The sequence below is a fragment of the Acanthisitta chloris genome, unplaced genomic scaffold, assembly GCF_000695815.1.
Source record: "Acanthisitta chloris isolate BGI_N310 unplaced genomic scaffold, ASM69581v1 scaffold3963, whole genome shotgun sequence".
Classification (NCBI taxonomy): domain Eukaryota; kingdom Metazoa; phylum Chordata; class Aves; order Passeriformes; family Acanthisittidae; genus Acanthisitta; species Acanthisitta chloris.
The window spans coordinates 1-26,943 of NW_008666409.1; the positions used below are offsets into that span (position 1 = coordinate 1).

The 26,943-nt window shown below is 49.1% G+C and overlaps 1 protein-coding gene across 1 annotated transcript; it reads left to right on the top strand.

The window, feature by feature from the left end:
• The first annotated feature begins 92 nt into the window (after positions 1-92).
• Positions 93-25,025, top strand: CPD (carboxypeptidase D). Its single transcript, XM_009072091.1, has 21 exons — positions 93-106; positions 2,507-2,754; positions 10,256-10,398; positions 11,094-11,263; positions 11,838-12,205; positions 12,614-12,805; positions 13,694-13,861; positions 14,951-15,060; positions 15,474-15,576; positions 16,099-16,241; positions 16,812-16,981; positions 17,564-17,875; positions 19,531-19,726; positions 19,979-20,114; positions 20,853-21,002; positions 21,421-21,516; positions 21,609-21,673; positions 21,837-21,968; positions 23,132-23,317; positions 23,623-23,718; positions 24,322-25,025. Exons 1-21 carry the CDS (start codon positions 93-95, stop codon positions 24,454-24,456), a joined length of 3,333 nt encoding a protein of 1,110 aa, XP_009070339.1. The 3' UTR covers positions 24,457-25,025.
• The last annotated feature ends 1,918 nt before the right edge of the window (positions 25,026-26,943 follow it).

A 26,943-nucleotide genomic window follows, 5' to 3' on the forward strand; every position in this document is an offset into this window, starting at 1 on the left:
GCCGCGACCTCAACCGCAGCTTCCCCGATCAGTTCGGGGTGGCCGAGCCTGACCTGGAGCCCGTGCCCGAGGTGAAGGCTCTCATCGACTGGATGCGCCGTAACAGGTGAGCGCTGCTCCGTCGCCTCTGCCTGGCGCCTCGTGCTGGGGAAAGAGACTCAGCCCTGCTTCCCGGGGGTGTCGGCCAGTTTCCAGTCCTTCCTGCTGCTTCCCAGCAGGGCCCAGTGGGTAGGAAAAAGCAGGGGCGCGTGCCCTTCGTCACAGCAGGGACCATCCTGCACTGGGGTGGCCCTGGGACCATTTGGCCTGTGGGGGAAGGTGTTTGGTGGCCCCAGTTCCTGTGTACCTGCCAAGGAGCTGCACTAGCCCCGTGGGGCACAGCCCCTGCCCTGCACACACCCAGGTGTTCTGGCCTCCATGGCCATCAGCGTGTCTCCCATCTCCCAGAGCTTGTGGCTGGAAACTTCTCGTCACCCATTTCACCTTGACCTTGTCAGTGGGTCTTGGTCTCGGGGCCAGTAATGCTTTCACCATGAGCACTGGCACGCTGGAAGTGTTCAGGGTTAAGTGTGCAGCTGGTCAGTGTACAAACACTGTCAGAGCTGTGTTGAACAGGGCTTCTCCCATCTTTGTATTTCGTGGAAAGTTCTGTGGATTTAGCAATACTGCTCTGTGCAGCAGCATTTCCAAATACAGGCCCTGCTCCCATGGCTTTCTTCCCCATCTGTCCTGTTGCAGCACACAGGACTGAGCCTTAAGTGCCTGCACTGTCCCATTTGGCTCTCCCTTTCCGAGAGAAGAGCAGTGGGAAGCTGCTGTGCCTGGAGTGGGGCAGCCTAGGAGAGGAGATGGCACTTTTGAAGCACAGCTCTGGTTTGGGGCAGCCCAGGAAAGGGCAGTGGCCAGGCTTGGCTCTGGCTCTTCATTTGCCATGAGTTATTCTTTAGAGACCTGTGGAAGGTCCAAACCACTAAGGTCAGTGCAACCAACCACGTGAAGTTGTGCTGAGTCTGATCAGATGTGAGCAATGCTCTGAGGCACTGTGGCACTCTTCCCAAAATGGGGATAGACATGGAGAGGGGCTGGCTGAGGGCCACAGTGCACTGTAGGGCTGTTGGTTGACTCCAGCCAACACACACAGCATTCAGCATCATATCATGTTTGTTCAGTTTTAGGGGACAAAATTTGCGTGAACAACCAACCTTTATTAAAACTTGGTGGATGGTGGTGCCCGTGGAGGTTATTGCTCCAAAGGAGTTTAATCAACTTCACCAGAAATTGCTTGTCCTGAGGATCCTTTAGGACAGCTCTGGTGCAGCACTTGACACTAAAATCCCTTCATATTTGGTTCAACTCAAAATGAGTTACTAAGGAAACTGTTGCACAGTCTTGATATCCGTTTGAAAACACCTTGAGCTTTTTGTTATTTTCTGCAAGTGTTTGAGGTGGAATTTGCTGTCAGCCAGGCTGAAACAGGAGGAACGTGGTGCTTCGTGCATCCCTCTGCCTGGCAGCACCAGTTAATACTGGTGCAATTGTTAGACTAACAGAACTGCTGATAGAAAAATGAATGGGTAAACAGAACTGTTTGATTAAAAACTGAGATAGTGGCTGTAATGCAATTCGTGTGTGCTGTTTTAGGCAAGGTAAAGGTATTGGTCATGTTACTTCTGCTTGGAAACCAAATCCCATTTGACTGAATGTACAGCAGAGCTCTTTTTCCCTCAGTGCTGTGTTTGGTGGGAAGAGGAAGAGCAGAGACAATTACCTTTGGGGTTCATTGAAATGCTTGTGCTGCTTGTGACCAAACTGAAAGGTGATACAGAGCGTGCCTGCTATATTTTGTAACCTGGGATTTTTGCAGCTCTGTCACACATCCAGATTTATTGTTCTGTAGTACATACCAGAGCTTGACAAAGTGCTGTGCACATCTATTGTGGAGTTTGAGGGCTCAGTTTTAGGCTTCAGCAAGAAACTTGTTCCGTCTCCAGTAATGCCAGATGTCAGTTTGGGGAGCCAATCAACCAGCCCAGTTCTTGCAAAAATCTGCAGATTTCCCCACTGTGCTCCCACTTGGACTCTGTTCAGACCCTGTGACAGTCCTGCTTGCTGCGTTGGAGGCTGCTGTTAGTAAGAGGGGCTAAGTCTTCTGGGGCAGTGTTAGTAAGAGGGGCTAAGTCTTCTGGGGCAGTGTATCGTGTCCAACAGTAGCCAACACGTGGGACAAGTGTAAATGCAACCTTGGTGTAGCTGCAGCTCCACAGGTGTTCTCCCTGCTCAGGGCTGAAGGAGCAGGATCCAACTGCTTCCTCTTCCAAAGTGTTAGTACTTCTAGGCAGCTCATCCCACGGGTGCATTGTGCCTCGCTGATCCCACATAGAGTTTGGAGGCTCCTGAGAACATGGTTTGAGTTGGAAAGCAGCAGAATAATTTGTTGGGTGCCTGTAGCAGCTTCCTATTGAAATTGTTCCAGTATGACTCTTTCTTCTTTCCCTTCCCTTCCCAGGTTTCTGCTCTCTGGCAATCTCCATGGTGGCTCCGTGGTGGCAAGCTATCCCTATGATGACTCTCCCACACACAAACCCACAGGAGTCTACAGCAAATCAGCTGATGATGAAGTGTTCAAATACTTGGCCAAAGCTTATGCCTCACACCATCCCATAATGAGAACTGGCAAACCCAATTGCCCTGATGAGGAGGGAGAGACCTTCCAAGATGGTATCACAAACGGTGCCCAGTGGTATGACGTAGAAGGTAAGCTGTGCTGACTCTGCTAACTCTTAGCTCAGCTAACACAGTGTCTTCTAGAAATAGTCTCTGAGCACTGACATCCAAACCAGTGGTGATTATCAGAGGAAGGAATGGTGGGTGAAGTGATATTTTTAGCTTTTAATGTGTTCTAGTGAAGGGAAATGGCATCACAGGCACACTGGTAAGTGCCTCATGAGTCACAGCTTGAGAGATGTTTGTAGGGAAGAGATCACAGCAAACTGGAGGATTCTTCCTGACCCTGTTGGGTGGTGGAGCGTTGTCCTGCATGTGGAAGGCTTTGTTTGCCATACGAACTCTCATTAGGTTTCTTGGCAGTTACTAGATTTTGATACGGGAAAGAGGAAATGTTTGTTGAAGATATTAAGTACTGGTATAATGCCAGTGTTCTGTGAGGTTTTTTTTAACCTTTGAACTTGGAATTTTGTAAGTGATTATAGAATAGCCAGCTGTAAAACTGTGTGAAATGTCGATATGTGGTCTGATCTGACCAAGGTGCTCTCACTGGAAGTGGGGCCAGCAGCTTTGGATGGACTGCTCTGCTCTCAGACCTGTGACAACCAGCACCACCTGTTCTTATCCACCACTGTGTGGGATCTAGAAGGGATGCAAAATTTCATTTGCTGGAGCCTCTAGGAGAGCTCCTGGTCATTAGGCAGCTGCACTGTGAAGTGATCTGAGTAGGAGCAAATTACCTCCTGGTGCCACCATTCTGCTGGTGTGGAGGTCACTAGGCTGGCTCAGCCACCTCAGTGTGCTACTCTGTGTGTGTTGATTTTGTTGAAAATGGGATTTAAATGATAATTTGTGTGATGAGAAGCTCTCATGGAAAAGGTTTTGTGGGCTGGTGGGAAGAGAAATTGTTGCCCCGTTGCTGTGCCCCCTTGGAGTATGTTGTATATCAGCCTTGCCAGACAGGGCAGGAATTTCTGTGGTGAGAACATAACAAAAACCTTGCAGAAATGTTCCCAAGAAGTTGTGTTGCTTTGCTGTGTCTGGAGTGCTCTGCTTTCCCTCATGCTAGAGGATGAGGGATGATGGCAGGAGTGCTGAGCAAGCAGTGACATCCAGTGTTGTTTATCCTTCAGAGCTTACAGCTTAACGATTTCTAATAGGACTGTCTGTCTGAAACATGAGCTTTGGAGCAAACTCCTGTGTTAACCCTGCATCCAGCTTGCTTGGGAAGGAGGGATGGGGATCCATTATTGGGCCTGAACACATCACCTCTCTGCTGGAAAAGGAAGTTTTGATTTTTAGCAGTGGCTGAGTCATCCCCCAGAACTTCACTGGTTCGATTAAGATGTCGTGTTCAAATGAGATGTGGTTTGATCCCTTTCTCTACCAGCTGTCTCTCTCCCTCCACCCTGTCGAGCACACCAGCCCTGGTGTTTGCTGGCTCAAGGTTCACCCTGCTGCTGTGAGAAGTCCAGCAGGAGGAAGGTTTGTGTAATCTGGTGACTTGGCTCACGAGGGAACAGGATATCCTGGATGATCTGTGCTGCCTTGTTCTGGTGGCTGTTGTTACTGACAAACACCTCAGCTGGGAGGTTTGTTTGCTGCAGCTCTGAGGTTTTCTGCCCTTGTGATGAAGTGGGTTGGGTGTGCTCTGAAGGGAAGATGATTCCAGAGCTTTGGACCTGTGCTCCTCTGCCTGCAGAGAGCATCATTTTTCACTGCAGGGTTAAGTTCTTCATCCTGCTGCTTGGATGTGAGGCAGCTGGTTAGTAGCTGTGGCACTGCACAAGATTCTCAGGCTACCTTTGCCCTGCCAGTGAGCAGAGCAGAGGTTTCACCTACTTTCCTTTCGTAGGAGCTGGCAAGGTGTGAGCTGCAGACCAGTTTGCTCTGTGCTGCCATCACTGTGCTTTATTTTGCACCCAAAAGCCTCCACCCTCGGTGGAAATCAACCCTTCCTCCGTGACAAGCCGAAGCCTCAGGCTCAGTGCTAATGGCTGTGGGTGACTCACGGGCAGAGATTATATGGACTCTGAGAGCAACATTGCTGAGGCTGCAGGCAAGACCCCCTGGGCATCTGTGTGGTCTCTCCCTGTTACAGAAGCTCCTGTGGAGGGTGACGGTAACCCTTGGAACAGCTCCTTGGCCGAGGACTTTTTGTGAAGTATAACCCGGTGGGAGCATGGGTGAACTGACCAATACCACAGGCCTGTTATCAAATTACACATGTTATTTGGTGTTGCGTGGATTTACTGTGTCCCTTTGGGATTGTAGGTTTTAACATTTATTTTTAGGAGTGGATGAAGAGCAGGCAAGGGGAAGTCAGTTGTAAACAGTGTGACAGAAGCAGCAAAACCACTGCGGTAGCAATATTGAGTCATCCAAGTTGCTCAGCTCTGTGCCAAGGACTGTTGGAGGCTCATACTTGGACCAGGAGGCCTTTTCCAGTGATTGCAGAATTTAAATGTGCAGTGAAATGAGGCTGGGGAAATCCCAGTCCCCTGCAGGAGCTCCCTGGGCTGAACTAAGATAGATAACCAAGAACATGGTTCTGTGAACATTGCAGGGCACGTGCTCATGGCCTCCAGATCAGGTTGTGCCAGGAGAGACTCCTGCAGGCTCCAAGTGAACTAAAGCCAGGAAAAACAAAGAAACGAGAACACAGTGTCTCAACAGGTGGAAATTTTCCTGCCATGTTTTATCATGTGGAATCAAACATGCTGGAGAGCAAACTGCCACAGAATTCATTGTCCTGCAGTTACCAGTTCAGGTTTATGCTGGTGCCAGACCCCATTAACTTACATTTGAGTCTGTAAACAATCAACTTGTGTGTCAAATCGAGGTGACAAGTACAAACCATGGGAGTAATTGCTAAGGTCAAGTGTGCACAGAGAAAGATGGATCTCTGCCAGACAGCTGAATTTGGCTCCTGCATTCCAGCTGCTATAGATAAGCATGTCTGTGACTGGGATGCATTTTGGAGGATATCTCTGGTGTGTTTGTTCTTTCTCTTCCTTCCTTTTTAACCTCCAGGGGTTTTAACTACCAAGTGACTGGTTCAGATCGAGTAAATACATCCAAGTCTGGGTTGGAGTGTTCTTATTGGTGGGCAGGACATGCAATTATAAAGAGCTCAGTTCAGAAATTGAATTCAGTGTGAAGTTCAACAGCATATTTTGTGGGCAGTCTTGGGAGGTTTAGCATTATTTGCAGTCCCTTTGCAGTCTGGCTTTCTGATGCCCAAGTGTTTGAGGTGTTTCTGATATCTCCTGGAAGGCACTTCTCAGGTTGAGAGTGGATTCAGGTTACCTGTGTGCTGACTAGGTTGTTTTGCCTGTGGTTACCAGCCACACTGAGCTCCCAACCAGCTTTCAGTGGCATCAAACTCAGTAATTAAAATGAGTGCTGAGAGCAGTGGGTGCTCATGCCTCTGTTCCCTGGGCATGGCAGAGGGCAGTTGCATGGTGTGAGCTCTGGTAGAAGCTCTCAGCCATGTCTTTGTGGGATATGCACAATTTGCTGCACTTCTGTTTTCATAAAATTCTTACTGCAATTCTTTTTCTTCTTGAGACAAGTATTGGCTCGATGGTTTGAGGGGCTGGTGCCTCTTCTCATGTCTGTCTTGAGCTGCTGGGCAGTGCTGTGCTGGTGCAGCTCTGGGGCAGACTCTGCCCCTCTCTTTGAGAGAAGGCTGCAGGGCTCTGTGGGATGCAGCTGCTGCAGTTGGAGGCTCAAACTTCACCTGCTCTGAGTTTAATGATTGCAGACTAATGGACCAAAACATTCCTCTGCCTCTTTGGTGCTGCTGCTGGTGCTCACCCAGTCCCATGCTATGAGACAATCAGTTCTAATCTCAGAGTCAGCAATTTGTGCCACATACTGAATCACATCTCCAGCTTTCCTGGTGCCATCTGCTCTCTGCAGAGCAGACATGGCTGTCTCTGCTTAAACATAGCTGCAGGTCTCTTATCTCCTGATGTCTGCTCCAGTGAGAGCTGGAATTAGTTTTCTGCATAGAGCAGTTTGAAAATAGTCCTCCTTGGCTGGCCTGAAAGGCTTCTCCTGGCACGTAGAGTTATTTATGGTATCTGGATCTCCAGGCTTGTCTCTAGAGAGCTGCATTCTCCTGGTTTGAGCTTGGCAGGGAGCAGGGGCATGCCTGTCAGCGTGAGCTCTGCAGTGCTTGTGCTGCAGGAGGTCTGGGATCCTTACCTGAAGCACAGTCCTGGTGCTCAAAGAGTGGGTCAGAGCAGGGGAGAGGCTTGTTCTGAGCATTTTTGTGACCTGCTGGTGGCCAGGAACTAACTGACTTGCTGTGACACTAAACTGCTTACTTTCAGTTTGCTTTCCTCACTGATAAAATAGATATGATGCTTCATCAGGAGGCTGAAGCTTTATGCAGTGTGAGCAAAAGATAACCCTGTGATGAAAAATGCTGAAATAAACCCAACAGGTTATCCCAGATATTACCCAGAGAGAGAGCAGAAGCACTGCAGCCTGACAGTCCTCTGCCTCAGGTGTGTTTTTTCTGCTGAAGTCAGGCTGAGTATGGGTCTCTCTTTACCCCTCCAGATCTCTGTGTAGCCAGGAGAGCTGTGCAGATGGCATTGTGGGAAAATATGTAGTTCCATATGCTGTAAAAATAACTGTCCTGCTCTTCAGCAGAGCCATGTGAAGGCCAAATATGTGCAGTGGATACAATCCAGATTTTCAAGAAAGCAGTGGACTACTTTCTCCAAGAGACAGTTTTACCAAAATTGATGCAGCAAGCTCCAATTTAGTCTGTTGCTGCTCTATTATGGGTGAGCATCTGTCCTAAATTTGCTTGAATGGCAGATGAAGCACTAAATATGTTTCGTAATGGCTCTGGTTTACGTATGGATGTTTTCAAATGCATTAGCATCCTGCTAGGAGCAGATGGTTATGGGCTGGCAAATTGTTTCACTCGCTGTGGTGTTTACTGGTGAGAGAGCTGCCTGCTGTGCTGAGCCTGGTGACAGGAGCTGAATAGCACTGAGGGTGGATCAGGTTCACAGGCCTTGTTCCTCTGACCTCCTGAACTGAGTTGGAGAGTTATAAAGTCCTCAAACATTTGTGCTGGACAGAAAAAGTCTCTTTCCTGTTTTGATGTCAGCCCGTGCACAAGCTGCAGTGCTCTCCTGGCTGCCAGTGACATTTGGGTTGTTACAATGAAAGCTTCGTGTTCCCTTAGCAGCAGATTGTCAGGAGAATTGAGAGGAACTGGGACATCTTTGTTGTGGTACCATCCTGCTCATCTTCCCAGGGCTCTGTTCTAAATCCTACTTTATGCTGTCAGTCCATCCCAGCTGCAGTGGGGCTGTTGAATTCAGAGCAGTGGTCCCTGACCTTTTGGGCCACCACCTCTGTTATAAACCTCCTCTGCTCATCAAAGTGCTGCTGATGGCTTTTCCTGGCTGTGCATTGACACAGTCTGTGCCAGGTAGTGCATTTTCATCAGGGTATCGATCTGTTCTGGGTGGTTAATTGACCAGCACCACGGAGGGTCCCTGACTTGTGTTGGGGGTTGTGAATGGTTGGGAAGCTGCTCAGACAAAGCAGATGAGGTTTATTGACACAGCACTAATGTAGCACGTCAGTGGGCCAAGCAAAATATGGGAGTACAGTCTGCATTTCTTACGGACTTGCCTGTTGGGGTCCTGCAGGGCTGATGTCATGACACATTCCACAGACTTCATGCTTTCCTTCTCCTGAAGCTTGAATCTGCCTCCTGAAGTGCAGAAGTATAGCTGTTCTAGGAGAGTTGGGCTTCTGAGAGCCAGTTTGGCTTCTTCAGCTCATCCACAAGAGATCCTGGGCCCCTGTGTCAGATGACACCAGTGGGAGTTGTTCTGTTGGTGTGTGGAGGTCTCTGGGCTTGGTGGTCACAGGCACTGCTGGTGCAGGTTGGGATGGAGCTGTTAGGAAGTGGTGGCCAAGGCTGTGACACACCAGTCTGCCTGGGTAGTAACTGAATAAGGTGGTGTAACCCAGAAGACAACATCAGCATGCACAAAACTTAGCATGGTGTGTCTTCCCTACTGCCACAACTGTCTGGCTGGGCAGTGGTGATGGGAATGATCCTCTCATGTGGTCATGACATCTGGCTACAGATATGTGGTGGGATCTGCCAGGGTGACTCTGAAACCTGTTTCACAGACATGTGGTGGTTTGGAAATGTCCTTTTTACTATTGAAAGCTCCCAGGAATGTTTAGAGGGCTGAACATTTGCAGTCCTTAGCAGTTGTGCTCAAGTCTGGGCTCCAGGTCATGAGTGTTGGTGCCTGCAGACCTCAGGTCCTGCTGGTGTGTGATTCATTGCTGTTTGAGGAACAGGTTTGCTTGCTGAGGGTTGGATGTAAACTTCAGCAAATGGGCTCAGGACACTTGCTGGGCCAAGGTGACCTTTTGGATTCATAGCAATACCTGTGGTTTCTCTGAAGGGTGAGAATAGCAAGATAAACTTAATGCTGGGAAACAGCTCTATGCACTCCTGTTTTCCTGGTGCTCACAAAGGTTTGACTTGTTTTACACTAAGCTAACAAACTGTCCCCAGGTGCTGCAGCATTCTTAAACTGATTGAGATCACTGCCAGAAAGAGGAAACATGGCAGGAGGCTGATGACTTGGTCAAGAACAAGTTTCTCAGACTTTCTCAGGTGAACAAGTCTGTGTCCTGTTCCCCTCCTGCAGGACCTGGGGGCTGCAGCATCACAGGATGGTGATGAGGGAGGCATCACTGCCCAAATCAAGAGGAGAGTTTCCTGAAGGTGACTTGCTGCAGTTCTCTGCATGCTGTCACCATGTCAGACCTTGTCAGACTTTCTGCTAGGGCTGCTCCAAATATCAAGTAAACAGAGACCTTCAGATAAGGAGTTGTAGGAACATTCCAGCTGGGGACATAGAGAAGGGGAAGAATTGTTCTCATCTTGTCTAGGGATTTGCAGTGAGGCTTTTGGGAGGACAATTTTGTGGTCCTTGAAACTGATTTTGGCATGCAGATTTGAGCTGCCACCTCCCAAGTTGACAGTCTGGTGTGTTCTTTTGTGTCAGAAGCCTCAAGTTCATTTTGGGTGAAGTAACTTCTCTTGTAGGCAGATCTCACAGATCTGAGGGTATCTGGGAACGTTTAGTGAAGGACTGTGCGGCAGGAATGTTCAGAGTCAGGAGTGCTTGCCCTGGCATACTGGGCATGTCATGTCTGGAAAGGTAAAATAAACCTATATGAATTTCCACTGTGCTGCCAAGTTCAGCTGTCAGAGCAGTTAGACCAAAGGCACTGTCACTTTGAGCTGTCTGTGGCTGATTTGAATGGCCCAGTGTGCTGGTTACTGGGAGAAATGGAGATCAATCTTCCCCGGTACAGGCTGTCATAATCTGAGTTTTCTCCTCTGGAGCTGGGGCAACATCCTGGGAAGATGCTGTGGGAGGCTGAAGAGCAAGGAGAAATGTGCACCCTGTGGTGGGATGTGTGTGCATTGCTCTTGGGACATGTCTCTGCCTCCTTTTCTCAGGTGGGATGCAGGATTACAACTATGTGTGGGCCAACTGCTTTGAGATCACATTGGAGCTGTCCTGCTGCAAATACCCTCCGACCTCTGAGCTTCAGAAGGAGTGGGAGAACAACCGAGACTCTCTCCTCACTTTCATTGAGAAGGTAGTGTGGGCTGTGAAAGCTGAGTGTCTGCGGTGGGCTGGGAGCCACGTGCTTGGGTTCCTCTTGTGGCTTTGCTTGCTGTGTGAAGTAACACAGCTGCTGTGTGGAGGTCAGTGGCTACAAAGCAGCTGTGAATCTCTGTGGTTCTGCCACAGTTCCCACATCCCCCACAACAGCAGAGCTCTGCTGAGAGGGACCTGGTGGGGTGCAGTGTCTGATCAGTGCCAATCTCACAGTCATGCAGAGTACCTGGATGGCCTTGGTGCCATGAATCTCCAGTGATATTCACAGGCACCAAAAGTGCTGAGAGCTTGGCTTGCAGAGCCTTTTGCCAGGCTGTCTCCAGATGCCATGTGTGAGTTGAGGAGGTGACAGTTTAGGCTCAGAAGGGAGGCAGCTGCATTTGGTCTGTAACCCTGCTGCGTTCATGTTGTTGTGTGCCCATGTCAATGAATTAGAGGATTTTTTTAGGAGTGATCAGTTCTGAGATCTTGCTGCCCTCCCAGTCCATGGTGGAATTCCTGTCCTTGCTGTCTGGCCAAGCACTGTCTGAATCATGGGCCCTTGGGTGCCTTTGCCTGGCAGCTGTCCCGTTCTGCTGGGTTTGGGGAAGGATGAGAGAGTATTGCTGCCTAAGGATGCAGTTCCCCTGATGTTGCCTGTCTTCAGCCAGGCCTTTGCACTGTTCTCCTCAGGTCCACATAGGTGTGAAAGGCTTTGTCAGGGATACAGTCACCGGAGCTGGCCTGGAGAATGCAACCATCGTTGTGGCTGGCATTGCTCACAACATCACCACAGGCAAATGGGGCGATTACCACCGACTGCTGGTGCCTGGGACCTACAACGTGACTGCACTTGTGCTGGGGTAATGTCTCTGTGGCAGCCTGTGTCCACAGCCCAACTGCTCCTGTTCCTTCACTTGACTTCCTACCCCAAAGCACCTTGTGTATTTAAGGGGCCTGGCTGGAAGCTGCAGCAGTACAGGACTCCTGCTCAGAGCTGCAGCTGTGTTTGCTCACCCTGTGCCCTCTGTCACCTTTGACTGCTTGTTACCAACCTGTGTCTTACTTTTGGGGAAAAGGGAGAAAGTGGAGTGGAGTCACCTGAGTATGTTTGTGTTGTCTCAAGCCTGGGTGTGGACATGTAATTTGCCCCTAGGCTATCCCTGTGGTATGCCTGGGGCTTCTTCCCTGCTGAGCCTGTAGACAGAAACACAGTGAGATGTCTCTGTGGCACAACAGGGACAGCAGTGGGGTTGGGTTTGGTGGCAGCAGGATGAGTCCTGTCAGCTTGTTCCCTGGTGAGTCTCTCACATAATCATTAACATCCCAGTGCATTTGGGTTGGGAGGTATAGACTGGAGTGGTGGAAAGGCTGCAGGGGTTGTGGCCTCTGTTTGCAGAGCCTCCTTGCTGAAGCTAACTGGGTTTTTTTCCACAGTTATGCACCAGTGACCAAAGAGAACATAGAGGTGAAGGAGGGAGATGCAACAGAAGTGAATTTTTCCTTGCAGCCAACTGTAATGCCACCAGCAGTTAACGTCACACAGCTGACGGCGGCACCTGCCCCTGTCACTACCATCACCCCCACCTCTGTGCAGGCAGAGGTCCCAAATCCAACCTCCCTCCATCAACCCATCCAGCCTGTGGACTTCCGTCACCATCACTTCTCGGACATGGAGATCTTCCTGCGGCGATACGCCAACGAGTACCCCAACATCACCCGACTCTACTCCGTGGGCAAGTCCGTGGAGCTGCGGGAGCTCTACGTGATGGAAATCTCTGACAACCCTGGTGTCCATGAAGCAGGTGACGTGGGAGATCACTTCTAGTGAGGCACAGGTGGAGCTGACAGACCCTTTGCATTGGGAGACTGTGGGCAGAGCAGAAAGGAGTGTGGAGCTGGCACTTGTCTCAAGAGAGACTGAGCTGCTCCTTGCAGTGTCCTTTAGAGAAAGTGCAAGTGCAGTGGGTGACAATAGTGTGTTAAACAGCTCTGCTGGGAACATCTGTGCTGGTTTTGGAGCTCTGGGGACAGAAGGACCAAGGGACTTCCCTAAGACATTGTTCTTTTCTGTGTTGTGGGAGCAGAAGGGTAAATTTTAGGTAAATGTCCTCCAGGAAATCCTGAGAGAGCTGTGCTCAGGGTGGTGAGGTGTCTCCAAGCTGTAATGTAGTGGTTATAATTGTCTCTTTGGTGTGACTGTGTGTCTGCAGGTGAACCAGAGTTCAAGTACATCGGTAACATGCATGGGAATGAAGTTGTGGGGAGAGAGCTGCTCCTGAACCTCATTGAGTACCTCTGCAAGAACTTTGGCACAGATCCTGAAGTGACTGACTTGGTCCAGAGCACACGGATCCACATCATGCCCTCTATGAATCCTGATGGCTATGAGAAGTCCCAGGAAGGTATTGCTGTGTTTGCTGGAATATCTGTGGGGTTTCTGGCTCTGAGAGCAAGCCTTTTGGGTTCATGGTCCCTCTGGGAATTCTGGAAGCCTTGCTGAAGCAGCGGTGCTTTCCACACGAGGAGTCTGGGAAGGGACTTGGTGCTGTGGGGTGAGTGGGTGGACCCTGCACTGCAGGATGTGGGCAGCTGATGGATGCTGGAAGCTGTTGGAGAGAGCTCTTATGCTCCAGCAGTGCTACATGCTGCCCGTGTTTAGGTCCCCTTATGGTTTGTGGCTAATCCAGGGCTTATTTTTTCAACAAAAAGACATTTTGACACAGCTCTCGCTTGCTGTGCTTTGGTCCATTCTCTTAGTAACATGCAGTGTGGGAGCCAGGCAGTCTGCAGAACCCTTTTCCAAGGATAACACAGACTTCTATCGTGAGGTTGAAATTGGCAAAAACATCCTTCAGGGAAGTCTGTAAAACTACGTGGCTCCTGCAGATTGGCAGAACAAAGTCTGTCCAGAATCATTTGCTGGAAGCAGAGCTCTGCTTGGGTTTAACAAAGAACTTGTCCAGCTGGTTTGGGAAGGTGAGCTCGGAGGTTTCTGTGGTCGCGACATCCGGCTGCAGAGATTGTTCGTGGTTCACTGCCTGTGGTCTGCCTGGCACTGGGAGCCTGAGCAAACACCTCCTGAAAGGGCCCCCAAGGCACTGCTGTGCAGAGCAGGCCACTCACTGAAGGAGAGGGTGGGTGCCCCTCTGGGTGCAGGGAACCAGCACTGCTGTGCTCTCTGCTGTCTTCCATTGACTGATAGCTGTAAATCTGTAGTAAGAGGATAAAACCTCTGCATTGAAGTGGGAACCTGCATAGGGTATCACCTTGAACTTGTGTTTAATTTCCAGGAGACAAAGGAAGTACCGTTGGCAGAAACAACAGCAACAACTATGACCTGAACCGCAACTTCCCAGATCAGTTTGTGCACGTGGCAGACCCTCCACAGCCAGAAACTCTTGCTGTCATGGCTTGGTTAGAGTCTTACCCATTTGTGCTCTCAGCAAACCTGCATGGAGGTACAGCACCCAAACCCAACTCCTTCCTCTTCTCTGGGGTTAGTGGGGTGGGAGTTGGCAGGATTATTTCCACCGTGTGCGCTGAGGAGCCCTCACAGGGAGCTCTGCCCTTGGCTCTGCTGTTAAGTGGCAGCAGTGAAGGCACTGCAACAGGGGTGAGGCCGTTTGCAAAGGGCCTACACACAAAGAGTAAATAGACTCTTTGGTTTGTGCTGCTGGAAGGTGGATCAGAAGCTGGAAACAGGGTGAAAACCATGTCCCAAGCACATTTGTAGGGAGTTGAAGAGGCTGCTGGGAAAATCCCAACCTCTTCTCTGAAGGGAGCACATGGGAAACAGAGATGGACTCTTGCTGGCACTTGCTCAGCAGCTGGTCTGGGAACAGGATACAGAGCTGTGGCTCTTAAAGGCTTCATAATATTTATAAAGTGAATGCAATTCTGAGGGTTCCCTGCCTTGAATCACATGGCAGATCTATGAAATTTGCTGTAATTTAATTATCCTTTTGGTGTGATCTAAATTAAGTCTCTGTATTACGGCTTATTCCCTAGACAGTTTGTCTGCTGGCTTGTAGCTGTGGTAACTTGCAGGTGGTTGCTTTGTGCTGGCATGTTTCATTTGTAGTGCAGAAGAGCTGTGTGTGGGTATGAGGGAGCTGGCAGGTCTCCAGCAGCTGTGGTGACTGGGGTTCCACAGTGCTATTAGTGCTTCCTTAGGGAAAGCTTCAGCAAAAACTCCAGAAGACTGAAAAACTGCATTGTTTGGGTCAAAAGCACCAATTATGTTCTAGGAAATTCCTCCCCTTGCTTTCACATCTCTGTGAAACCAATTTTTATGTGGTGCTTATCCCTCCTTCATGTAAGAGCCAAAGCTTTGTGTCGTGACTTTGGTTCACCTTCCCAACTAAGTGTGATGTTATCTCTTCCTGTGCTTCTGTTGTCTCTTCTATCCACTGGGCTTAATGCTTTGTTTAATGCCAGGTCTTGAGAAACGGAAGGGTTGGCACTCACTGGAGAAAAATTTCCCCTGTTAGGCTGAGGGATCTCTGGGAAAGCTCACAAGTATGAGCCAAAGGTTGTTTTGCCTGCAGGTTCTCTGGTGGTTAATTACCCCTTTGATGACGATGAACAAGGACTAGCCATATACAGTAAATCCCCAGACGATGCTGTGTTCCAGAAGCTGGCACTGGCCTACTCCAAGGTAAAGCTCTCACAGGGAAACAGGCACATCCTGCTGGGTGAACTCCTGGGAGCCTCCCAAGCAGCTGGCAGAGGTGGGTGCCTGGTGCTGCAGGTGCAGCAGAAGGGTCCCACAGGAGGCTCCTGTTCCATGAGTCCAGCACATGGCCTGGAGACACTGTGGGAGGAGAGCTCTCTGCAGGCACAGGGGACAGCACACTGAAGGGTGGTGGAAAATGTTGTTAACAGGCTGGGAGGAGAGCAGGGATGTCTCTGGGTGGGATTGGGTGTGGGTGCAGTGCTGCAGCCGCACAGACACATGTCTAGGTGAACCTCTGTGTTTGATAACCCCAAGTGTGTGACTAATGGTAGAGCAAAACTGCCATTGGCTGTGGAGTGCAGACTCACCCTCACGTGTTGCATCTTGTTTTGCAGGAAAATGCAAAGATGTATCAAGGAAGACCTTGCAAGGATATGTATCCCTCTGAGTACTTCCCACATGGCATCACTAATGGCGCTCAGTGGTACAACGTTCCGGGTAAGGTACACCTTAAGTCTCCTACACTGTTTGTCTCCAAGTTAATGCATGTGGCTCAGTGGTACAACGTTCCAGGTAAGGTACACCTTAAGTCTCCTGCACTGTTTGTCTCCAAGTTAATGCATGTGCAGCTTAAATAATTCAGTCTGATCAGTCACAAACTCTGCATTGGTCAGCCCAGATTAATGGGGCTCAGGTTTCTTTTATAACCTCTTCAATAATGTACCCAGATCAAGTTATTCCTGGGGGAAGGAATTTATAGTGTAGTTTTTCTGGCTATTAGCAAAAGGGTTTCATAAAATTTTACAGCACTTTATTAGCATGAAAGGTATTTACAAGAAGGAAGGGTATTTGTCTGCTCTTTTGGCATCCCTTTGAAGCTTGAGTCCTGCCCTGTGTAAAAGCTTTCTCCCTTCAAGTTTGTACTTCACCTTTGCTCTGCTATCTGATTATTTTTCTTTGAGTTGTGGTACTTCAGAAGACCTTGTCAAAACTTTTTTTTTTTTTACATTCCTGTTGTAGGTGGGATGCAAGACTGGAATTACTTGCATACAAACTGCTTTGAAGTGACCATTGAGTTGGGCTGCGTGAAATACCCAAGAGCTGAGGAACTGCCAAAGTATTGGGCACAAAATCGCCGATCACTGCTGCAGTTCATGAAACAGGTGAGACACTTGGACCTCAGACTATCATGTGAGCTGGGGTTTATTTTGGACATGACAGAATAAACAGGCTAATCTGTGGGCTGAAGTCATTGCTCTTTCCGGTCAAACTGGGTATCTGCTCCACAGAAATCATCCCCATCAGAACGTGTCTCAACTTCTCCTCTCCTTCTCAACATAGGAAAAATCTGTGTGGAAATAGCAGCCAGGTGATGCTGGTGTGGGCTTTGTATGTACCATTACCTTGGGTTTCAGTGAGCTGGACGTTCCCCTATGTGCTGTTCCTACCTGAGTCTGGGCTGGTGGTGCTGCTGCACACCTGGGGCAAACAAAGGTGTGGAGCAGAGAGTGCTGTGGTGGCACCCAGAGCCAAACAATTGCTCATTGTACTCATCAGGTGATCTTTGTCCATGCCAGCTGCTGGCCAGTCTAACCTGAACCCTTTTGGAACATCTTGCTCCTCTGGCAGTGCCAGATGTCCTGGACAGGGAGCTGGCAGGATCCAGGTGTTGCTGCTCCCAGAGGAATGTGAGGGGCAGGAGGCACTGAGCAGAGCTCTGGGTCTGTGTGCAGGTTCACCGCGGCGTCTGGGGCTTCGTGCTGGATGCTGTGGACCAAAGGGGCATTCTCAATGCCATCATCAGTGTGGCTGACATCAACCACCCCGTGACCACCTACAAGGATGGAGACTACTGGCGCCTCTTGGTCCCAGGAACGTACAAAATCACGGCGTCTGCCCGAGGGTGAGCAAGCTATGGCACGAGGAGCAAACAGCTGCATGGTTCCTTCCCCTTTAGGAGTGTTCCCATTGCCTCTGCCTACAACAGATGTAGACTTGGGTGTTTCTCCTACCCTCTGTCCTGTGCTGAGGTAGTAATGTGATGCTGCCCTGACGTTAGAGACTGCTCACCTAGCTCCAATGTAGAGCCCAAATCCTCCCTTGTTTGGAGGAGATATGGTGAAGAAGGTGATAACTTAGTGTCTTCAGGGGAAATTCTCTTCCAGGCAGCTGCCCACAGAAATGACTTCACCACTTCTACTGCTGCCAAAACTCTGTGTGAAAGCAGCCTGACTTCTTGTCCTGCCAGTTTGCCACGTAACCCTGCAACACCTGAGCCAAGAGCAGCTCAGCACCATGTTGGATCCCGAGCTGTTCCCTGTCCTTCTGCCTTTCCCATGTCCCTTTGAACTGTTCTTGCTCCTTGTTTCTATGTACTTTTGGCAGTAGCAGTCCCACCTGAGTGTGTAGTCAGGAACAGGGATGGCTTGTTGTCCAAGGTCTCAAATACCTGATGATTCCTTGTACCTTTTTTTTCCCTGGACAGGTACGATCCAGTCACTAAGACAGTGGAAGTTAGTAGCAAAGGTGGAGTGCAGGTCAACTTCACTCTTTCACGGACAGACAGCAAAGTGGAGGAGGGGAAGGTGCTGGTCTTGAACACCCCAGACCCCAGCAAGCCCAACGAGAAGGAGTTTGAGACCCTGATCAAAGATCTCTCTGCTGAGAATGGGCTGGAGCGGCTCCTGCTCACCTCCTCGAGGGATGTGACTCCGTACCGGTACCGCCCCTACAAGGACCTCTCCGAGTTCCTCCGAGGCCTCCATCTGAACTACCCACACATCACAAATCTCACCAGGTGAGAATAAATCTGCAGTGCTCAGCTCCTCCCTAAGCAGCACCCCGAGATGGGGATGTTGTCAAACTGTGAGCCGTGAATGCAGTGCAGAGTGGGAAGCTCATCCCTCCCTTCGCTGTGTTCCCTGAGACTGAGGGAGCCCCATGTGTAAGGATACAGTGGCAGAGCACTGGCTGCAGGGCTTGCATTTGCATCTGTGTGTTTTTTCCTGAACATTTTTTTATTGACTTGAACCTGGGGTGCTCTCCCTTCCCCAGGGTTGCCTGGGACTGGCAATATTCCCAGCATTGATATCCCAGGCTTCTGCAAATCTCTCTGTTCCACACTCTATTTCCTCTGTTTTCTAAATCCTTTCTGACAACCACCCTGTTGAAGGGTTCCCAGAAAAATGATCAAATTTGACTTAACATCTCAGATGGCCTTTTTTCATTGTCTGCCTCCCGATTTTATTTCAGTGAGACACATTTGAGTGAGCTTGCCCTGAGCCAAGGTCTCTGCCCTCCTGCAGGAGACCAGCTGCTGCCATCCTCTGCTTTCCTTTGTGACCTGTAGCACTTACCCTCTGTCAGCTTTAGAAAGCACAAATCCCTTTGTCCCAGGACCTCATTTGCTTGTTGTCACCAGGCACAATGTGCTCATGTGCCATCCCTGCTGGTGCCAAGGCTGCTTTGCTGATCTGTACCCTCTATTGTCCCTGCAGTTGCATCAGCCCTGAGTCTATTCCCTGCTTTGCCTGCATTCAGTTTGCCAGCTTAATGGCATGACTGTAGCAAAAGCTTCTGCATCACTGGGAACAGGCCTCTTTTGTCCTCCACACCGGGTGCTTTATAAATTAGTTTGATGTCCAGATATATTCTACTCTGAAGGCAAAAAAAGCCTCGTGCAGCAACCATCATTGGCAGCACAGAGGTATCCAGCAGTTCCACGTTTATCCTGGTCTCATAGGCTAGATGGAGATGTATGGAGTTTTGAGTGTCCTGTGCATCTGGACCTGGATATCACAGAGTCATAGAATTTTAGAAGTTGCAATGGATTTTACAGATCATCTAATCCCAACCTTCCCTGCCATGGGCAGAGACACCTCCCCATTAGACTGCTCAACACCTCATCTAGCCTGGCTTTGAATTATTGATTTTGGAGTACCGAATACAATAATTATTCAAAAAACATTAAAATGGAAGAGAAGCTACTTCTGCCCCCACAGTATCACAGAATAGGTCAGGATGGAAGGGACCACAGTGGGTCATCTGCTCCAACCTCCCTGCTCAAGCAGAGCCATCCTAGAGCACATGGCACAGGGTTGTGTGCAGACAGTTCTTGAATATCTCCATTGAGGGAGAATCCACAGCCTCTCTACTCAAATATTATTTATCTACTGCACTCATTAATACCCTAGACATCACCTTCATCTCTCTTAAAACCATCTCTGTATTTTATGTCTACATCTTGCACAGCTGCTTCTATTCAAACTGATGTTCCTAGTGAATTCTGTTCAGTGCTGCTGCAAATCTGCTTTTGTGAGGTTGTTTCACTTGCCTTTGCAGCCACCTCATGGAGTCAGCAGTTTCTTTGCCCACTGGGATTTCTCCATGAGGTCAGGCTGGAGGTGCAGCTCTGTCTCTGAGCTAACTCTGCCGTTTCTCATCTCTTGGCAGTTTGGGTCAGAGCGTTGAGTTCCGTCAGATCTGGTCCCTCGAAATCTCCAACAGGCCCAACCAGTCTGAGCCTGAGGAGCCCAAGATCCGTTTTATTGCTGGTATTCATGGCAATGCTCCCGTTGGGACAGAGCTGCTCCTGACACTGGCAGAATTTCTTTGCATGAACTACAAGAAGAATGCTGCTGTCACAAAGGTGAGACAAGGCCATTGCAAGGCACTACCTCAGAGCCTTCCAGCTGTGTCCTGAGATGACAGTGCTCACTGGGAGAGACTCATCTTGCTAGCACTGCCCTGGGGCTGGTGGTGATGCCGTGTGTAACAGGGAGGTGTGTGTGAGTGGAGCCTCTAACTGCAGTTCCTCAGACAAGATCCAAGGAAATGAGATGTACAAAGAATGAACACTACTAATAACACTTTATGTACTGTTTTTCCTCCTTTTGTTCAGCTGATTGACCGAACTCGGATTGTGATTGTGCCTTCCCTGAACCCGGACGGGCGTGAGATCGCACAGGAGAGAGGCTGCACCTCAAAGATGGGACAGACTAATGCTCATGGCAGAGACCTGGACACAGACTTCACAAGTAAAGCAAACCAAAGCACTGTATAGTTTCCCTGCAAAAAAATGCAGACTGCTGCAGGAGTCTCCTGCTAGCTGGAGTTGTTTGGTTACAGGGTCTCCCAGCATAGCTGCTGGGAAGCTTCCAAGGTTTTAATCCCCCCTACAGACAGCAATTTGCAGTCTCTTATGTGCAAGCGATGAAGCAAAGTTCTTTATGAATAGACTAGAGGTCAGATACATGATGTACTTTTACTCTTAATTGATTTCTTTCAACCCCCAATCTCTGAAAAATGCCCTCTGTTCATGCTCCCCAGAAATAGTCTCCTTTTTCCATGCTTTTCTGGTTTCCATGTAACTGTATCCATAGCACTGAATCAGTGCTGTGCCCACCCTTCCAGAGGAGGAAGTGTTCTCTGCCCAGGTTTGGCTGAGATCATCCCAACTGCTTTCTTAAGGAAATGTCAGTTCTGTGACATTGTTTGTTTTGAGCAAACACATGTGAAATACCCTGTGCAGCACAAAAGGAAATGCCTTGGAGAAATAGTGATTTTTCATGTTTGTTTAGCTTTGCAGATGAATTCCCCCCGTGGGTTGTGTGGACTGGGTGCTTGATCAGTCAGATGCATCTGCTGAGATCTAACAGACACCTTTCAATATATGCAGCAGACAATTTCAGGCATAAATAATGTACTTCTGGCTTCTCAAACAGCAGAGGAAACTGTTGTCAGTTCCTTTCTGTATTTGCTGTTCTGATTTACAGGCAATTACACACAGTACCTGGGGACACGAGAGCCTGAGACCAAAGCCATCATGGACAACTTGATCCTGAAGCAGGATTTCAGCCTCTCTGTTGCACTGGATGGAGGATCTCTGCTTGTCACTTACCCATATGATAAGCCAACACAGACAGGTATGCCTGATTCCCCCAGGGCCTGGCATGCACAGTTACCCTGGGGCTGTCTCTGCAGAATTTCATGTGACCACGTGGTGTATGAGCTTTTTTTGTGCTGCTGGTTCTCTAACCTCTTTTGTGTTCAGCCCTTTGTATGTGGAGTTGATCATCTGTAAGTAAAGCTATAAAAACTTATAGGATTCAGCTCGGAATCAGAACACTTACCATTTCCATTCCTACAACAGTATTTCAACCCTTCCCCTGCCAAAGCAAGTGTAAAGTTTACTTTCTGTACTGCCCCTCAGTGTTAGAAGAAATCAGGAGTGCCCCTGGAAAATGTGTGTCACTGTAGTACAGGATCATGGGGTTAGAATGGGAATCTGCCCCTCCAGGGAATGGGAATTGCACTCTCAAAGTCTAACTTTTCTCGTTCTAGTGGAGAACGAAGAAACACTGAAGCATTTGGCATCTCTGTATGCAAACAACCACCCACTGATGCATTTGGGCCAGCCAGGCTGTCCAAATAAGTCAGGTATGTTTGGCTGAATCCTTTAACCCTCTGTCAGCTCGTGGCAGACTCTGCTGGAGCAGCTCTGCCTGACAGCTCCATTCTTGCTCTCACAGATGAGAACATTCCTGGTGGTGTGATCCGTGGCTCAGAGTGGCACAGTCACTTAGGAAGTATGAAGGTACTGCAGCAAGCACGAGGCTTTCCATCTTCCCTAAACAAGCATTAAACAGCATATTTGTTCTGATCTCTGGGCAAAACTTCCCCACTTTCAGCTGCGTTTTGCAAAGTTTGTTTTTTTTTTAATCCCTCTTTTCCTGTAACTGTGGTTTTGTTTTTTGCAGGATTTCAGCATGACATCTGGTCAGTGCCCTGAGATCACTGTTTATACCAGCTGCTGCTACTTCCCGAGTGCAGGACAGCTTCCTGGCCTGTGGGCAGACCACAGGAAATCTCTCCTCAGCATGCTTGTGGAGGTGAGCTGTGTGAGGAAATCCTGGCAAGGAGAGAAGGTAGTGGGTGAGATGGGGAGGGGGAGAGGAAGAGAATAGTGTGGAGAAGAGTCTTTGTGGTTTTGTCGTTGCTGTGTAATTACAGATGGTTGTAATTTAGACTGAGGAATGGATTGAAGAGAGGCAGCAAGTGACCAGGATGTGTTTAACTCTCATGTCAACACATCTGTGGAGTCTTGTAGTGTCATGCACTGTTACTTATTGTAGGGATCAGGGATGGAGTGGGGACTGTGTTTTGTGGGAAAGATTAGATCCTGTTTTAGAATCATAGAATCATCAAGGTTGGAAGAAACCACTAAGATCATCAAGTCCAACCATCAACTCAGCACAACCACTGAAACCCCTTAACCATATCACTCAGAGGTGATATGACTCAGACTTTTCCCTTCTGCTCTGGTGAGACCCCACCTGGAATAGAATCATAGGTAGATACTGCATGCAGTTCTGGTGTCCTCAACATAAGGAGGACATGGAACTGTTGGAGCAAGTCTAGAGGAGGCCAAGGAGTTGCTAAGAGGACTGGAGCACTTCCCCTATGAGGACAGGCTGAGGGAGTTGGGGCTGTTCAGCCTGGAGAAGAGAAGACTGCGTGGAGACCTCAGAGCAACTTTTCAATATCTGAAGGGCCTACAAGGAGCCAGAGAGGGACTCTGTGTTAGGAACTGCAGTGACAGGACAAGGGGTAATGGGTTCAAACTGAAGGAGGGAAAGTCTAGGTTGGATGTGAGAAGAAAGTTTTTTCCTGTGAGGGTGGTGAGACACTGGCACAGGTTGCCCAGGGCTGCCCCAACCCTGGCAGTGTTCAAGGCCAGGCTGGATGAGCCTTGAGCAGCTGATCTAGTGGTTATGGCAGGAAGGGTTGGGACTGGATGATCTGTAAGGTCCATTCCAACCCTTAAATTCTATGATTCGGTGCCAGATCCAGACACCTCTTAAACACCTCCAGGGATGGTGACTCCACCACCTCCCTGTGCAGCCTACTCCAATTCTTGACTGCCCTAACAGTGAAAATTTTTGTCTAATACCTAATCTGAATCTCCTGTCTCAGCTTAGTACCATAAAAGTTAGTTACAATTGTACTGTACACTTGGAACAGAACATGAAGTGTTCGACTTGCTTTATTTCAGGTTCACAAAGGAGTACATGGGATTGTCCAAGACAAGAGTGGCAAGGCAATTTCTAAAGCTATCATTGTTCTGAATGATGGTTTGAGGGTCTCTACGAAAGAAGGTGGTTATTTCCATGTGCTCCTGGCTCCAGGTTTTCACAGCATCGATGCGATAGCCACTGGGTATCAGCAGAAACATGTCAAGGTATGTGAGTGTCCATAGTGGAGGTCATTCCTCACTCCCTGTCACATAAAGGCATCTCTGTTTGGGCTCTGCCTGCTTGGCTGCCTTTAGCTGCTGATTATGTGCCATCAGGAGCTGTTTTTTGCCTTATATAATGGATGGAAAACTTCCTAGCACGGCAGCGTGGGTTTGGGAGGAGTTTTTCTTTCCGTTGGATTTGTCCTTGACCAGGGCAGGACCAGGTGGATGCCACGTGTCTCTCTTGCCTGGACACCTAACAAGGGTGCAAGTTTTGACACAGTCTGAGCTCTTGTGTCTTTCTGCAGGTCTTTGTACGTCATGATGCACCCAGCTCTGTGTTCATAGTATTTGACACAGAAAACAGGATATTTGGGCTGCCAAGGGAGCTGGTTGTAACTGTTGCAGGTAAAGTGACTTTTCATCAAAGCTTTGAGTTTTGCTTTCTGTACCAGTTCATGCTGACAGTGACCCTCCACTGAACTGGGAAGGCAGATTTAAACAATCTCCTGCTTTCCCTTCTGAACACACATTTGCCTTTGCAGACTGGTCCAACAACCTTGGGGTCTGGTGATGCTGGGCTAACAGGAGGGAGGGAGGAAGTAGTGTGTGTTACAGGGGTTTGAGGGGTCCAGAATGGACTTTGAGATGCCTGGAATGGGGAGAATTTGTGCATGTAGCTGAGAGCTAGGAGATTTTGCTGCTTCCCCAAAGTTTCTTTGAGTGGTGTGGCACTAGGTAAGGATTAAGACGGGTTTTTTTTTGTCAAGGTGTTAGCTGCTGGGGAGGGTAGAGATGAGACCCAGTGGTCTGCAGAGGAGCTTGGTGATGCTATGCTAAATTATGAGAACAGAAAAGAAAGCAAGTGCTGTCTTGCTGTGGGAGCAGGGCCACAGTGAGGTGAAGAAAGTGGTTATGACTGTAGAAGGGAGGAGAGGTTGTTGCAGGCCTGGGATTGTCTGGGGTGGGGGAACATGGCATTAACTTTGATGTCCTTTCTCTGGCAGGTGCAAGTATGTCTGCTCTGGTCCTCACTGCCTGTATCATCTGGTGTGTCTGCTCAATTAAGTCCAACAGACACAAGGATGGTTTCCACCGCCTCCGGCAGCACCACGACGACTACGAGGACGAAATCCGCATGATGTCCACTGGCTCCAAGAAATCCCTCCTGAGCAATGAATTCCAGGATGAAACAGACACTGAAGAAGAAACACTATACTCCAGCAAACACTGACACCTCCCGGGCAGGAGAGGAGGTTCCCATGGACCAGACCCGGTTGTGGGGGGCAATCCCTGTGGTTCAGTTTTGAAACATCAGCTTCAGGATGTGTCCCCCAGAGGGGGTGGGTGGCAGCTCCCAACTGCCCTCTGTTTGCTCTGCTCCTATGTACATGCAAATCAGTGGGTGTTGGAGGCTCTTTCTGGGATGAGGACATGGTTTGTTATATTTTTGGGTCAAGATCTGGAGGTTCACATGAAATGGTTTGAAAGACAACAGGGTGGGCAACAGAGCTCCCAGCACTTCCCCAGCATCTCAGCACAGGGAGCAGATGATGGGGAAGTGCCCCAAGACCTGCATGGAGTTGTGGTTACAACACTCCAGAAAGGTTTCTCTACCTGTTTTCACTCCATGTTTTCCACTCCATGCTTGGGGGAAGCCAAATCCTTCACATGACTCCACATTCTGCAGAGCAGCCCATGGAAAAAGACCCAAAAAACCCAAGCCTTTGATTTTCAGCTGTTCCCTTGGAGCTGTTCCCACCATGGGATGCTGTGGCCTGCTGTGATCTGCAGTGGTTGTAGAGCACCTTTAATGTGTCGTTAATTCCAGGCAGTGACTTGGCTTCCTGAAAGCTGGGGGAGGTGACATCATTCTTGATGTGAGCTGGAGAAAGTCAGAGCTCCAGTGAACTCTGTCAGAGTTCACTGCCTGCCAGCTCTGCCATACTGCTGTTCCTGACTTCTGGGGAAGAAAGAAACTATCCCCATCACCCCTGGTTGTGTTTTGTTTGTTTGCTTGGCCTTGGGCTCTCATGTTATTGTTACAACAGTTCAGTGTCTGAAAGAGCAGCTGAAGGTGGTTTTAAGTGGATTCACTGATTTGTAGAAAAAACCCTATCAGTTACTGACTTCACCAGATCAGTTTTGCTCAAATCCACCACTCTTAAGGAGAAAACAGCGATATTTGACCACTGCTTTATATCTGAGCATTGTTGGAACAGCAGGGAGAGGTCATGGCAGTATCCATGGCCCAACTTTAGTGCTGAGTTCTGAAGAAATGTTGCACCATTTGCCATTGTACATGAATACCATTTAATCACCAAACTCTGGTGATGGCAGGCAGCAAATTAGCTGCTGGCTTGGCTTTGTTCTGCTGCTGCAGTGTCCCTGAAGTGTGGAGCAGGAGCTCCACCTGTGTGTGTGGCTGCAGCTGTGGCTGCTGCAGGGCCTGGGTGCAAGGTGTGAGGAAGGGCTCAACTGCTGAGCTAAAGGAGAAGGGAAAACAGCCAAATTCTGTTATGTAGCACTTGGCAGGAAGATGGAGAGAAGCTGCATCACAGATCCCCAGGATGCATAGCACTTTTGGGGAATAGAAGGGATGTCCAAAAGGGAAGAATGGCTGAAATGTTTGATTTCCAAAGCATCTCTGATGTTCCTGTGCTTTCTGGGCAGAAGGCTGGGGTTACATTAGGCACTTATTTTCTTGCTGCTCATTTTCTTCTTAATTCTTACCCTGCTGACTTGATTTCTGGGGTGTAGGAGCCTTAGGCATCTAGTTTGCCCTGAGCTGATCTGTTCTCCAGCAGCCTGGGGCTGTCCACTAGTGAAACCTGTACATGGTGTCTATAGGGGGTGTTTGCACCCAAATATATGATGGGGTCTGCTCTGCAGGGCTCTGACCTGGTCTTCTCTGGGGGAACAGCACAGTGTGTTGGCTGTTGGGCCGTGTCACCTGGGATGAAGCTGTTCCTCCTCACGTCTGCCTGTGGTAATGCCCTTCCAGAACCACATGCTCATTGTCTCAGCTGATTTTGTGCAGCTATCTGAGGGGGCAGAGAGAACCCTTAGACACCAGTGTCCCTTCTTCCCTGTTCCCCAGAGAATTCTACTGCAAGAAACAGAAGCTGTGGCTGGGGAGGTGTGCTGGGTGCAGGGAGATGAGGTTTAGCATTCCCTGTGCTTCTGTCTCTCATGTGGTGTGAAAGAACTGCTCTTGCTGCCTTTGTTTTGCAGGAGCCATGAACATCTCTGTGCCTGCTCTCAGCTCACTGGACTGAGCAGGGGCTGGGATTTGGTCCTGGGCCATGACCCTTTTCCATGTGTAACAGGAAACACTACAGCATTAATCCTGCCTCACCTCTGAAATGTTCCTCCTTTAACAAGAGACACAGTAGGTTTTATTTAAAGTCGAACCATTTGCAAATGGTTCTTGGGGCTCTGTTTGGGCTTTGTTTGCTCTGTCAGCAGGTTAAGGGACTGAGCTGGCCCTGCTTTGTCCCTCTAGCAATAACTCCTGTTAGGAACTGGCCCTTTCCCTGAGTGTGTTCTGCAGTTAGCTTGGACTAAGTGTGTATATTTAAGGTGAATGGATTGGAGATGTTTTGCAAACGTGTGAGACTTTAATACGC

Excerpts from the sequence above, each read along its gene's own strand:
- CPD (XM_009072091.1), top strand. Across the intron at positions 13,862-14,950 it reads CTCAGCAAACCTGCATGGAG|GTTCTCTGGTGGTTAATTAC; the intron begins GTACAGCACCCA and ends TTTTGCCTGCAG. Across the intron at positions 16,982-17,563 it reads ATCACGGCGTCTGCCCGAGG|GTACGATCCAGTCACTAAGA; the intron begins GTGAGCAAGCTA and ends TTCCCTGGACAG.